Below are 12,516 nucleotides of genomic sequence, written 5' to 3'. Positions count from 1 at the left end.
CCTCTTCAGAGGGAATGTTTTCCGCCTGCCAGTTATCAGGTGCCGACAAGCCCTGCCCTAGATGTGCCGCAGCACACCGAGGTCATAGAGATAGGCTTTATTACTGTCAAGTCAACGGTTGATTTACAGCCCCCAGCGCGCCCTTGGCTGGCACCCGGTGCAATCGGAGGTCACCAACTGCTGTGGCTTGCTGAGGCAGAGGCAGGAGCTGGGTTTCGTTCTGTGTGTACAGCACCGGGCACAGCGGGCGCCTGGCTCAAGAACAGGGCCCAAGGCATTACCACCAAGGGGAACTCTAGTTGTTTTCATGAGGCAAGGGGCTTCTTGCGATGTCTTTCATTGGACCAGCTGCAGAGATGCCACGAGATCTCTCACCTGGTGCACGTGTCCCTCAATCACTTTAGTAATCATAGGACCATGGGAGGGTCGCACTGGAAGGGACCTTGCAAGGTGAAATCTAGTGCAGCCCCCCTGCTCGAGGCAGGATCAGCCCTGACTAAACCACCCCAGCACACGTCTGACCAAGCTGCTCTTGGACATTTCCAGGGACAGAGGTTGTACCGCTTCTCTAGTGCCTGACCACCCTCAGACTGGGAACGTTCCTCCTCGCCTCCAACCTCAACTTCCTCTCTTGCAGTTTGACGGCATTGCTCCCAGTCCCATTCCTGACAGCCACAGAGAAAAGCCCATCTCCCTCCTCTCTGTCATCGCCCTTCAGGGATTTGAAGACTGTAATCAAATCCCCCCTCAGTCATCTCTTCTCCAGACTCGATCGCCCCAGCTCTTCCAGCCTGTCCTCGTCAGTCTTGCCTCCCAGGCCCCTGATCTGGACTCTTTCCAAACTGCGTGTGTCCTTATTGAAGTGCAAGGCCCAGAACAGGACCCAGGACTCCAGGGGAGGCCTCCCCGGGGCTGAACAGAGCAGGGAATCACTGCCCTTGATTTCCAGGTGATGCTGCTGCTCATACAGCTCAGGAGGCTGCGGGCTATTGTATTTTGTCTGGTTTTTGGCAACAACAGCACATATATTCACCTTACGATCTACCTCAGATCCTTCTCTGCAGTACCGCAGCCCAGCCAGCCATTTTCCAGTCTGTATTTGTGTATGCAGTTATGCCGTTATTCACATCTAATTGCGATTAGCATCTCATTGCGATACAGGCTAGGAGAACTGCCCGTTATTCTCCAGTAACCACAGAACACGCCAGCTCGAGGCAAGCGGTTCTTAGAAAGAGAACCACAGCCAGAGCGATGAGGTGCGACCGGAGCTGGTAGGACAGGAGAGGGTCAGAGGAGCTCAGAGGGGTTGGGGAAAGACCCTGGTGTCCTGGAGGCAGCCAGGACAGTCTGTCTCGGCAGGTACTCAGCTGGGCAGCCCGCCCGCAAGCCACATGAGGTCCTGGTGACACGGCAGCATCTCGGGCCCTCGTTCCCGACTGCCCGGGACATAGTTCTGCCTCCTTCAAGCCAGCTGTTTGCTGGAGCCCGGCCTGCCTCAGCTTCTGCAGCTCCTTGTGCCTTTGGCACCATCCTGGCATAGCCCTACCTGAGCAGAAGGGGCTGAACCAGGTGCGACTCAACCAGCCAGGGAAGCGCAAGCCTGAGACGGCCTCGGACCTGTTCCCTGTCCCTCCAACCTGCCCCTTCGCCCTTCCGAGCCACCTCCACGGGTCGTTACCTCCTTGGTGCGTCACTGGCTGATTTGCATGCGGCCGCTATCACCTGGAGACTTCGCACTTCACGGCACCGGAGAAAACCAAACCATGGCGTCCCCAGGTGCCCTCCAAGACAGGCCCTTCTCTAGGTGGCTCTGAGCCATGCAAGCTGTCACACGCTGTGCAATGCCAGGGAGTGTCAGAGGAGAAGGAGGCTGACACCAGACTTGCTCCAACACAAGCAGCCCCCTGGGAAAGGCCATGGGGCTGCGAGCCTAGGGCGGAGAGACTGCCATGGAGAACAGGGCCCAGAACCATTCCTTTCCAGCAACTCTGGGGGGGAGCTGTGCAGATGCTCCCAAGTCACCACCGTTTTAGGATACTGCCCAGCTGGCCTTGGGCACATCTTGGCCACTTGTCCACCCCACACCATTCAGAGAGGCCCGAGTTAGGAACCGTGCTGAGGGCTGACCTCTCAGTGGCATCAAGACCCCTCTGCAGTCCTGCCCTCGGCGAGGACGCCCAGCGGGTCACAGGACACATTCATAATGCAGCGGCTTCAAAGCAGGGACTAGGTAAACAGGACGGCGTGTTCCCAGAGACCAGATTTCTGTCAGGGAGCCTGCCTCTCAGCGGGCACAGAAAGCCACACATCGCAAGCAAAGCCTGAGGGGCTGGTGCCCCCTTTCCAGAGGGCTGAGACCTTTGCAGGCCCCCTCTTGCCCCCCTGACCCTCCTACGGGGAGAATTATCCTCTTGTCCCCAGGTAAACCAGGAGAAATGCTGTTCCGTGGCAGATTTGCTCGGAGACAGCTGCCCTGGACCAGCTATGCTGCAGGGCCTGGCTGGGTGTAGGGACTGCTCTCTCTGCCCTTGTGACTCCCTCCTACCAGGGGAAAGTGGGCAGCTAATGGAGGCTGAACTCATCAGCCCCCCGGCCCTGGAGAAACTACTTTCACTGATCCACTGACTTGCTGTGGACCAGGAGGACGAGGTGCTATCCAGAGCCCAGGCAGTTACCGCCCAGGCAGCCAGACCCTGAAGGGGTTCTGCTTGAAGCTATCTTAAAAGCAAGCACCCCAAGTCCTCCCCTCCACTCCCAGCTCCCACCCAGCCAGGGGATACTACCCCACCTACCTTCCTCCACATCATTGCGAGCTGCCGCCTCCAACAACCTGACGCTGTCCGGGAACACCACGCGCTGCTCCCGGCTGACGCCACTCTTCCTCCTCCTCTCGGCTTTGGCCTTCTTGCTCTGAGCTTCCTTCTCAAACTGCGCCCATTTCTTTAGCTGCTGTGTCCGTCGCTTCTGCGCGTGCTTCAGACGCTCCTGGGTGCCCATCCTGGCCACCACCGGCATCTCCGCCAGCAGCTCCAGGTGCTCTGCCATGGCTGCTGCGGTACCCAACCACCTCAGAGGGCTGACACAGGGGCCTGCGGCAAAGACCGGGAGGGCAGGGAAGGGCGCTGCAAGGATTCCAGTCCCCAGCGGGCATCACCTGCCCTGCCTGAGTGTCTGGCAACAGGTCGCTGTCCCAGAACGCTTGAATGCCACAAACCTGCTTCACAGCTGCTGTCTGTGGGCTGGGGGCTGGGGTTCTGCCACCCACATGCGCAAGAGAGGGCTCTGCTCCATCCTTGTCCCTCTATGGGACTTTCCCTCCTCGCTCCGGCAGTCTCATGTCTCAGGCACCCGGGACCTTCCACGTCAGTCAGGAGCTGAGGGGTCTTTCCTGGGAACTCTGAGCCACGCAAAAGTGCTAGGCAGTGAAGTGCAATGCGGCGGTGCCAGGAACTCCCGCCTTCCGTCCCTCAGCAGACGCCTGTGCAAGGGACAACACAATCTTCGTTCATTGGGATTCAGCTCTTGGCAGCCTCTTTCCACCTGCGTGGTCTCGCTGGTGCCCCCACAGCACTCCCAGCTCTCACGGCAGTTGCTGTCCCACAGCAGGCGGACAGTCGCACTACCAGCTCCAGAGACACGCCAGCCCTCGGCAGCTCTGAGCTGGGCCTGGTAATTCTACACCCACAGAGCAATTTATAAGGAAGCAGAAGAGCTGGGAGGGCAGGGCCAGGTATTTGCACCTCTTCTGCTGGGTAGCATCATGCCAAGTCCTTGCTTTAGTGCATTATTAAGTCACTGAGTTTCGTCCCTCGGCAAGTCAGAGAGCAGAGGGATGCAGGAGGGATCCACAGACACGCTCCCAGCTGGGATTATTGCAAAGCTACTTGGTCTCTTGCCAAGTGGATCCAATTCCCCAGGTAACATACAGCTTTCTGCCCCCTGTGCTCAGCAAGCCAAAGCCAAGCTGGGTAGCACAGGAAGGGAGGTCTTCCTCATCGCCCGGTTGCAGCTGCCCCAGTCCAAGCAGCGCTCTCCAAGCGGGGTTCCACCCGGCACCGGGGTACTCAGCAAGCCGCCCGAGACAGCCACGTGCTCCCTGCAGACAGTTCAGAGCAGCCCAGAGGAGGAGAGATGCAGCTGGGAACTGCCAGAGCACTTCCACCACAAGCTGGCAGCCCCTGGCAGGAGCGAGGGGAAATGAACTATTGAGCAGCAGCGAGGGCAGAGGCAGAAATTCGCATACCCCCTCCTCCCTGTGTGTCAGCGTAGACTCCGGACCCTCCAGCCAGGCACCCTCCGCTGCCCGCTGTAACTGGAAACCCCTGGGATCTCCCGCCTGGGCCACTTACTTTCCTCCAGGTGCTCTGCAAACTGGGAGAACAAGGCAGCTCATTGTCGTCGAGGGAATCCCGCTCTACACCTCCTCCTGCCCTGGCTCAGCCCAACAGGCCTGGAGCTGCTTCAAAGTCTTCCAGGAGGAAGCCGAGTGTTTGCACTGCCGCTCCCCAGGCTGCTGGGTCTCTAAGCCTCCTCTGCATGCATCCTGGCAGTGACTGCTCAGGCCAGGACTCCTCCCTCCCCGCAGCCAGTCACGCTGACAAACGGGAGGTGGGGCGACTGCGCTGTCCGACTGGGCCCTGCCGGAGGAACTTCACAAGTCCTGCAAAGAAAGGAACAAGGAAACAAATCAGAGAGGAGCCTGAGGCAGAAGGGGAGCAGGGAGAGGTGCCACACACAGAGCCCACCCTCCTGGCAAGAGCCTGACCCCTTCCCCACACCCTCCACTACTGCTTTCCCCTCTGCTAATCCAGGATTAACCGTGACCAAAGTTGAAGCAAACCACCCCGAACTTGGTGGGTGACAGCTGAAAGCTTCTCTAGTTGGCTGAAGCGTTATGCAGGGCCAACCTCTCCGAGTGCACCTTCCCCGGCAGCAGCTGCTGATCCCCGAGCACACGATTGCCTCGCCTGCCTTTATTTTAAGAGTCCCACAGTTCAAGGAGGTCCAGTTCAAGGTGGCGACCTCTGCCATCCTCCGTCGCCCAGGTCCTGCCTGCAGCCCACATGAGAACAAAGCCTTTCCCCGCTCCCTGCCAGGGGGCTTACCAACTTGAGGAAACACATTCCCAGAAGGGACTGAGGCCTCTTATTGAATGAGAGAAGGGAAGAGATGTGCTAATTTGCACCTTGGGGAACAGGGGACTCTTCCCTCCACTATACGTCCTAGCGATTCTCCCAGGACCCACGGTGCCTTCCAGGATCTCAGTCATGCATGTAGCCCCCAAGGTCTCCTACAAGCTGAGCAGCAATTCGCATCCTGGTGCAAACGGCAAGCAAACTGAAGCACCAAGGTGTCCGAGAGCACAGGGCACATCTCTAGCCGTCCTGGGACCTGCTATCTCCTGACTGCTAGTCCAGTATTTCAACCACAACTCCACCTTTCTGCCAGTTCCCACAGGAGAGGCTTCTAATGCAGCCAAGATCACAGTCAGGCTGGCCCAGCTGATAGCCGCAGGCAGACAGGGCCTAAGCTACATGCACAAGTCCCGTACCTTTGGGGACTTGGATGAACGTGCTAACAAGCAGCTGCAAGGGGTCAGTGGCTGCAAGCTGGTCTCATGGTGAACGCATATATGCAGGCAGCTGCCACGGATCAGGTCATCACTAATTCCCCACCTTTCTCTACCTCGCAGTAATTGCTTCATGGCCCTGTATCCCAGGTGTTTCAAGCCGGCTTCAGCCCCACAACAAGAGGAGAGAGAACTTGGGACACGCGCACAGGCAGAACGGCCTGATCCTCTGCGGGTCCGAACCCTTGCAGCTGTGCTTCCCTGCAGCAGCGAGTGCCACGGCTTTGTACCTGCGGTGCGAGGAAGAGCTTCCTACCCCGGCTCCAGTTTCATCAACCTTAAGTGATGACTGAGAACCGCAGCTAACAGACCTTCAGGCCCGCGCCCCACTTTGCAATTTCTCCTCTCACTCTCTGCGCCCTCCCTAAGGCAACAAGCCCAGCTGTTTCTCCCCTTAGGAGATGTTCTCCAGCCTCCCACCACCCTTCTCCGAGGACCTGGCTATAGGAGCAGGTTACTGCCAGACCAGCGAGGGCACAAAGATGCCTACACGCCGCGATCTGCCCCCTGGCAAATGTAATGGGGTTTGGCACTTATCACAGGGTAACAGCACGTGCACAGGCAACCCTTGCTGGGAACTCACGCCCTAGCTCCCCTCAAGCAGCCGTGCTGGGAGCCTCCCCTAGCTCGGCGAGCCCCTTTTGGGATGAGGGGCTCACCCCGGTGAGGCCATGCCACCAGAGAGCAGGGAACCTCCAAAAGGCCAGGCCCCAGTACCCCGTCTGTCACTCCGGGACAGCACCAGGACATCCCAGCCGGGGATCTGTCTCCCGGGGTTGCTCCGAGTGAGTTGCCCAGGGGAAGCGGTGTTGTTTGCATAGACAGAGGCCAGGAAAACTGCATGCAAACCAGAGCGACTGAATCTGAACAGCCCAGGAGAAATGCCATATATAGCACAACAAACCGAGATCCCTGCGACACCCAGCGCGCCTCCAACACCACGGAGGAAAAACAACCAGGAATGTGCTCAGCTTGTCCACAGGGCTGATCCACTGGGGCTAGGGAGAAGGAGAGAGGAGTCCACCAGAGCCCTGGGCTTCACTAAAACACTCTTAGGTTTAATGGAAACACCTGGCGCAGGGAGCAGAGCTCTGCTGACAGGGAACATGTGCTAAGCAGATGCAAAGAGGCAAGCCTTAGTTTTCCATGAATACATATGACAACCTACAGCTCGCAGAGCGGAAGGAGCAGGCTGCTCTCGTTCCCGCAGCTCTCCGCAGCACAGATCCCAGCCGCCGGACGGGAGGCAGGGCACGCAGATGATTTGCTACCCAGAAACACCCAGCAAGAACATGATCAGTGCCAGCATTTAATTCTGGGATGCAGAAACTACCCTGGATTTACATCTAGGCTGGCCCCAGTGCAACTAGGGCACTGGTTTTCAACCTCTGTAGACTCTAGGCTTCCTCCCCCGCCGCCCCGGCCCGGAAATGCCATCTCAGTTCTCACTCAGTTTTTGACAACAGAAAAATACTATTTTGACAACGGAAAAATACTAGAGCAATTCTCCTGTTGCCAAGGACTCAGACAGACCCCAGCAGGTCTGAATGCTTTTGACACTCCGGATTCCTATTTGCAGTCTCTGGAGGCATCTTGTGAACAGTGTTTGCATGCCTTGAAGCACTAGCACTGCATGGCACCCTCAAAACAGATCTCAAGACACCCCAGCGGCACCCTGGTTGAGACCCTCTGCACTGCATCTCCCCCGGGTAACTTCTGAAGCCGGAGTCAGGCCCGGCGCTCTTACCCTCCGAGCGTGCTGCTCCTTCAGAAGGCTCTCGACGCGGAAGCGACTTTGCCCGCTGCTTAAACGCAGCCGGCTCGGAGATGGAGCACAGCAGCAGTTCAACGGCAGCAGGACACCGCCCGACAGGGAGGCAGTTTCCAAATGGGAAGGGACCCGGAGAGTAGATCTAACCCCTCAGCTCTGCAGAACTAGAAGCCCCCACCACTCACCTCAGCACCTCCAGCTCTGTCACTGCTGGGATATCACAGCCCGATTTTGAGAGAAGAGAGGTGTTTCCTATGGAATCGCCATCGTCGCTTCCCACAGTCCCAAGACATCCACCTAAGTGGGGACCTAACGGGCTCCGTGGAGGAGACCGACCGACTCACAGCCCGGCGAAGCTAGGGGACTGTGCAGCGGGCCCGGGACACTGGCTCTCCCATCCAAAGGAGCACACAAAGCAAGCCAGTAATCTCGTGTCTGTTTAAACACATTTTCTCCCTGTTATTGCACTGTTTAAGAAGATTAACTGCCAGGGAACAGGGCTGTAGACTGCACACTCAGTGGGTGAACAGTCGATGCAAACTATAATTATATATTTTCAAAACAGTGCTGCCCTCTGCCCACAGGCTCCCCTCCAGACACTGCCAGCCTGGGCAGCCCCATCGTCATTCCCCCAACGGCTCTGGGCAGGCTGGGTGAGGCAGAGCGCACCCCTCTGCCATCGCGCCGTTTGGACAAAACGCTGCAAAGGAGCAAGGATCGGCGTGCAGGACCCTCATGTAACCTCTCGGGCATGACCCACAGCTCCTGGGCACCACTCCAGTCCTCAACACCCCTGCAGACTCCCCAGTGCCTCGATCCCTGCCATCTCAGTCCTGCCCGAGCCGTCTGACCAGCCCTGCCTGATGAGGTGCTTCAAATCAGCATGCAGACCCCCACCCAAATGGCTCAACTGGCCCCAAAGCCCAATTTCCCAGGTCACCTTCCCTCCCCACTGCTGCGTCTGGTCTGTGCAGTGGGGAAGGGAACGGGCACTGGGGGAAGGAGTAAGGGGAACAGCAGCTGGAAGAGGGGTGATGGGGAATCCCCTCCATGCACCTGCAGGAGTTAAGGCTGCCATGAAGCAGGAGAGGTTTCCATTCTCCTGTGCACACAAACTGTGACCCCTCAGAGCCCGGTCAGCACAAAGCAGCCCATTTCCACACCACGCAGCCCCGTGTGCGACACCTGTACCTCTACCTGTCCTCGCTGGAGGTCTGGCTCCAGTACAGCCCAGGCCAGCTGCAGTGCCAGCACCCTCTACTCCAGAGCAAAGAGCCAGCCCGAGTTACAGCAAGAGTCTCTGCCGTGCCCAAGCAGCCCGCGGGGATCCGGCCGAGAGCAAACTGGTCTAGCTCCTTGGAACAGGCCGACACGCGAGTCCCCCTGGGGCGTCCCTCATCAGCAAAGGCATCACAAGAACATCAGAGGCCAGAGCTGGGGGAGACGGAGCTAGCAGCAAGCTTGCAGGATTCAGGGGTTCTACCGATAACGTCTCCCCCGGCCTTCGGTGCCATCGAGCACATCCTCCCAGAGCCCCCAACAGCAGCAGGGTCCTGCCTCTCCTCCGTAAGGGCACGCACCAGGCAGCTTGACTCTAGGGCCCTCCGCAGCCAAAGACAAGCACCTGTCACAACCCCTAGCATCAGCACCCAGATGCCCTGTAGCACCACAACTCGCCCCACAAGAGCTGGGGACACCAACACCAGAAGCAGCGGCCTGTGCAGAATAGTGGCCCGTGCAGGAACCAGGTTGCTATAGAAAGGAAGTGCTATGCTGGAGGCAATGCCACGTGCTGCCTACAAGGCCCAAGTGACTCATGTCCAGCCCTACCTAACAAGAAGGGTGGAAAAAACCCTTGACACGTGCAGCAACAGGAGGGAGGAAAAGTTCCTTCCCGGCCCCGAGCAGCAACCAGCAAAACCCAGAGGCCTGAGAAACACCAGACACCTCCGCTGGGCTGTTACCTGGGGACAGCAAGCAGAACCCCCCATCACACCCCCTACCCCGACAGCCAGAGCTCCCGTCTGCATCCCCTCCATCAGCTCATCCCGGCAACTTTCATCTTCTTTCTTAACCAAGCTGGCTGTGAACTTCGCTTCCTTCTCCACGGTCCTGTCGGACATCCACCTCCTCTGGGCCACAGGGCTCTTCTCCTGGTCTCGGTGACACACTGCAGGGGCTTCCCCTTGGCTTCCAGCTGCTGGTCTCTGGAGACTGCTGCTTCTAGCTCACCCCCCACCAATGCTCCACGTCTCCGCACCTGGGCTCACTGTGGGGCCAAAGGTGGGGGACCCCTTTGAAGGCAGGAGACTCTCTTGCTATGCAGAGCAAGGCCCTGTTTCATCTGCAAATAATCAAGCTGGGCTACCTACCTTCCCCACTTCCACACTGGCTCAGCTGGTGGCTGGGAAGAGCCAAGGAGTGAGAGCAAGCAATCCAACCCACAGTCCTTGGGTCCTTGTACTGCACCAACTGCGAGCTTGTGTGATAGTCGCTGGTGGGCCCACCACCCTTCTCCTGCCTGACCCTCCACCTCTCAGCAGGGCTTATCCCCGGTGCTTGCAGAGAGACGTCCCAGAGCCTGCCATGCCCACATTCCCACATGCCAAACCTGGAGACGTGAGGTGTCCCCTGCAAGCAGGGCCATCATGAGTCCCTGGCAGCTGTGCAGAGGCCGGGGTACAAGGCCAATGCTTGGGACCAGCTTTCAGCAGTGTGGAAAACTTAGGGACACCAGGGACCTGCCCCATTTGAGATGCAAGCTCAACACAGGGAATGCCCCCAGAGCCGGGCTTTCTGCTGCTTCACCTTGTCCAAGCATTCACAAAGTGTTTAGACCCAGCTTTGTGCTAAGCAAGAGCTGGACGGTCTGAGGAGCAGCACTGCGGTTCTCAGCCCTGGGAGGGCCATCTCGGTTCTGGGAACCGCAATACCAGGACAAAACCGTCACCACACCAGGGGAAAAACAAGAGCAACAGAAGTGACTGGGACTTGAGATCTTTTACCGGGGGTCGGAGATCAGGAAACACTGCTCAGCAGTGAACTCTGTAGTCTGTAGAACGGTCTGTCAAGGGGGAAGAGTGGGAATGCATCCTGTCAGTCACCTGAAAGGGACCCAGAGCTCTAGGGAGCTGTACGGTGTGCTGCAGGAAAGGATCCTGGCACAAAATGCGATGAATTCATAGCAACCACAGAGCTGTGGGGCTGGCAGGGACCTGTAGGGGCCACGTCTAGGCCAGATCAGCCCTGTCCAAACCATCCCAGACAAACTCCGTGTCCGACCTCTGAGCAACATGACAATTCCAGAGAGATGCTGCAGCCCAGACACCAGCCCTTCGCCTCCGGGTGATCAGCCCTGAACAGACTGAGCACCACATCCCAGCTGGGCAACAGTGACGCGCCCGGCCGAGGTCCGATGCACACAGGCCAACTACTGAAATGAAGGGCAGAAGGGCCTGCAGGGTGGGTGCTCTGAACTCCCTGCCTGCCGTGTCAGGCGCATGCCCGGCAAGCCTCTCGTGACCCACGCAAAGGCACTCCGCTGACAGCTCATCTGCCTTTCCTCCTGAAAGCGCCATTGCACGGGGGGCTGAAACACAGACAGGAAATGTGTGTCATCATCACGCAAGAAGCCTCGGGCTTCTGAGTCCCTCACGGCCACCTCCCAGCCCAGCGAGGCAGAACTGAAGACTGAAAAGGGGGAAAAAGCTCCCTGGGGAACAGCAGCCTGGAGGCCCAACCCACCTGGGAACAGAAGGCACTCGACCAAAGCCGAGGCCAGAGCAGAGAGGCTGCTTGGAGACAACACACTGCAGGCAGGGCAAGCCAGCCGAGTCCCGGGGGGCCTTCCTACACTGCCCCGGCCCGGGACACAATGGCATGTCTGGCGCGTGATAACATCTGCGTAGAACGGAGCAGATTTCAGCTGCTCCCAAACACCAGATCAACAAAGCTTCCTGCTGGGAGGGAAGGAGCAGGACCCCCCCATAGGAGCGGAGCCAGGACCAGCGCCTCCAGGGGATGCGAGGATCAGATTCCTAGGGAGTTTCCCTTGAGGGTCACCACACTGCTGGTTTCTCCCCGTCTGCCCTCCTGCATCCACTCCCCCCCGCAGCACCCCGAATGCCCCTGCCATGCAGCTGCTGAGTCCGACCTCTTATTTGCCCTGCTTGGTCAGTCCTTCCAGCCCCAGACAGATTTCTGTTGCTCTGCCCCGAGCCCCCCGATGTATCAGCACCTTTCTGGCGATGCGGCGCCCGTGCTGAATGAAATACTCCAGGGCTGGTCGCACCAGAGCTCCCTGCTCGTGCAGCGCCGACGTCGCGCCCAGCCGGCAGCAGCTCTGTCGTGCTGCACGCTCTTCTCTGCTCTGCTCCCAGCGTGCACGATTAGGCCCTGGATCTCCTAATGTCCCAGGCTGTGTTTTCCTGAAATCAAATACCCTCGTGCTGCTGCCCTCTCTGAACCCAGCCATTGCAAGGAGCCCCACAGTATTGCCCCTGGGGTAACTACACCACGCCCCAAGTCTGCCTTAGCGCCGATTTGATGAACGCCAGAAAGCCAGCACCCCCTCCGAGCTATCCTGCCAAGCCTGGAGACCACGCTGCATTTACAGAGAGCTTCTCCTTCCTCGGCGGCCTCCCACGCAGCATGGCCGGGGGGCAGGCGGCGTCCCTGCGTACAGACGAGGACACAGACAGAGCCGGGTGGGTTACAGAGAGCTGAGATACCGTGATATGTATTAGCGCTGCGAGGTCCAGATTGAATCGGAGCTGATGCCAAGGGGGGGATGGTCTCAAGGCAACTCAGCTGGAAACAGGCACCAAGCTCGTTGGGATGGGGGGGCCGACAGCAGCCGGGGGAGCGCTCCCGTGTGCCGGTGGCTATGTGAACTATCCAGCCTTAGCTCAGGGACCCTCCAGGCTTCGGCAGACCGCCGAGCTCTTTGACGCCAGCTGAAGTCGAGGGATTCGTCCGAGGGGCAGCCAAAGAGCGCGACCCCTACCCCGAGCCCCGCGCTCCCCAGCTGAAGGAAACGACCCGCTAACGGCACGCGGAGGCACCGCGCAACCCCCGCCTGCCAAGTTCAAAGTCCGGGAAGCAAACGCCCTTGCGG

The 12,516-nt window shown here is 58.8% G+C and overlaps 1 protein-coding gene across 6 annotated transcripts in view; it reads right to left on the bottom strand.

Annotated features, from left to right (window-relative positions):
• Positions 1-12,493, bottom strand: part of PPP1R16A (protein phosphatase 1 regulatory subunit 16A) — a 46,067-nt gene extending 33,574 nt beyond the window's left edge. For 2 of the 6 annotated variants that reach the window (XM_025193689.1, XM_006037256.3), the window contains exon 1: positions 2,793-2,959. In XM_025193689.1, the coding sequence (XP_025049474.1) occupies positions 2,793-2,807 (15 nt within the window). In that variant the 5' untranslated portion in view covers positions 2,808-2,959. Of the gene's footprint in view, positions 1-2,792; positions 4,661-6,533; positions 6,557-6,797; positions 9,087-11,637 lie in introns of those variants that run through there. The other 4 variants (XM_025193691.1, XM_025193690.1, XM_014526573.2 and 1 more) reach the window with 4 other exon arrangements.
• Between the last annotated feature and the right edge of the window lie 23 nt (positions 12,494-12,516).

Source organism: Alligator sinensis, unplaced genomic scaffold (assembly GCF_000455745.1).
Source record: "Alligator sinensis unplaced genomic scaffold, ASM45574v1 scaffold446_1, whole genome shotgun sequence".
NCBI lineage: Eukaryota > Metazoa > Chordata > Crocodylia > Alligatoridae > Alligator > Alligator sinensis.
Note: the sequence above shows the minus strand (reverse complement) of the source record. Positions and strands in the feature narration are given on the sequence as shown.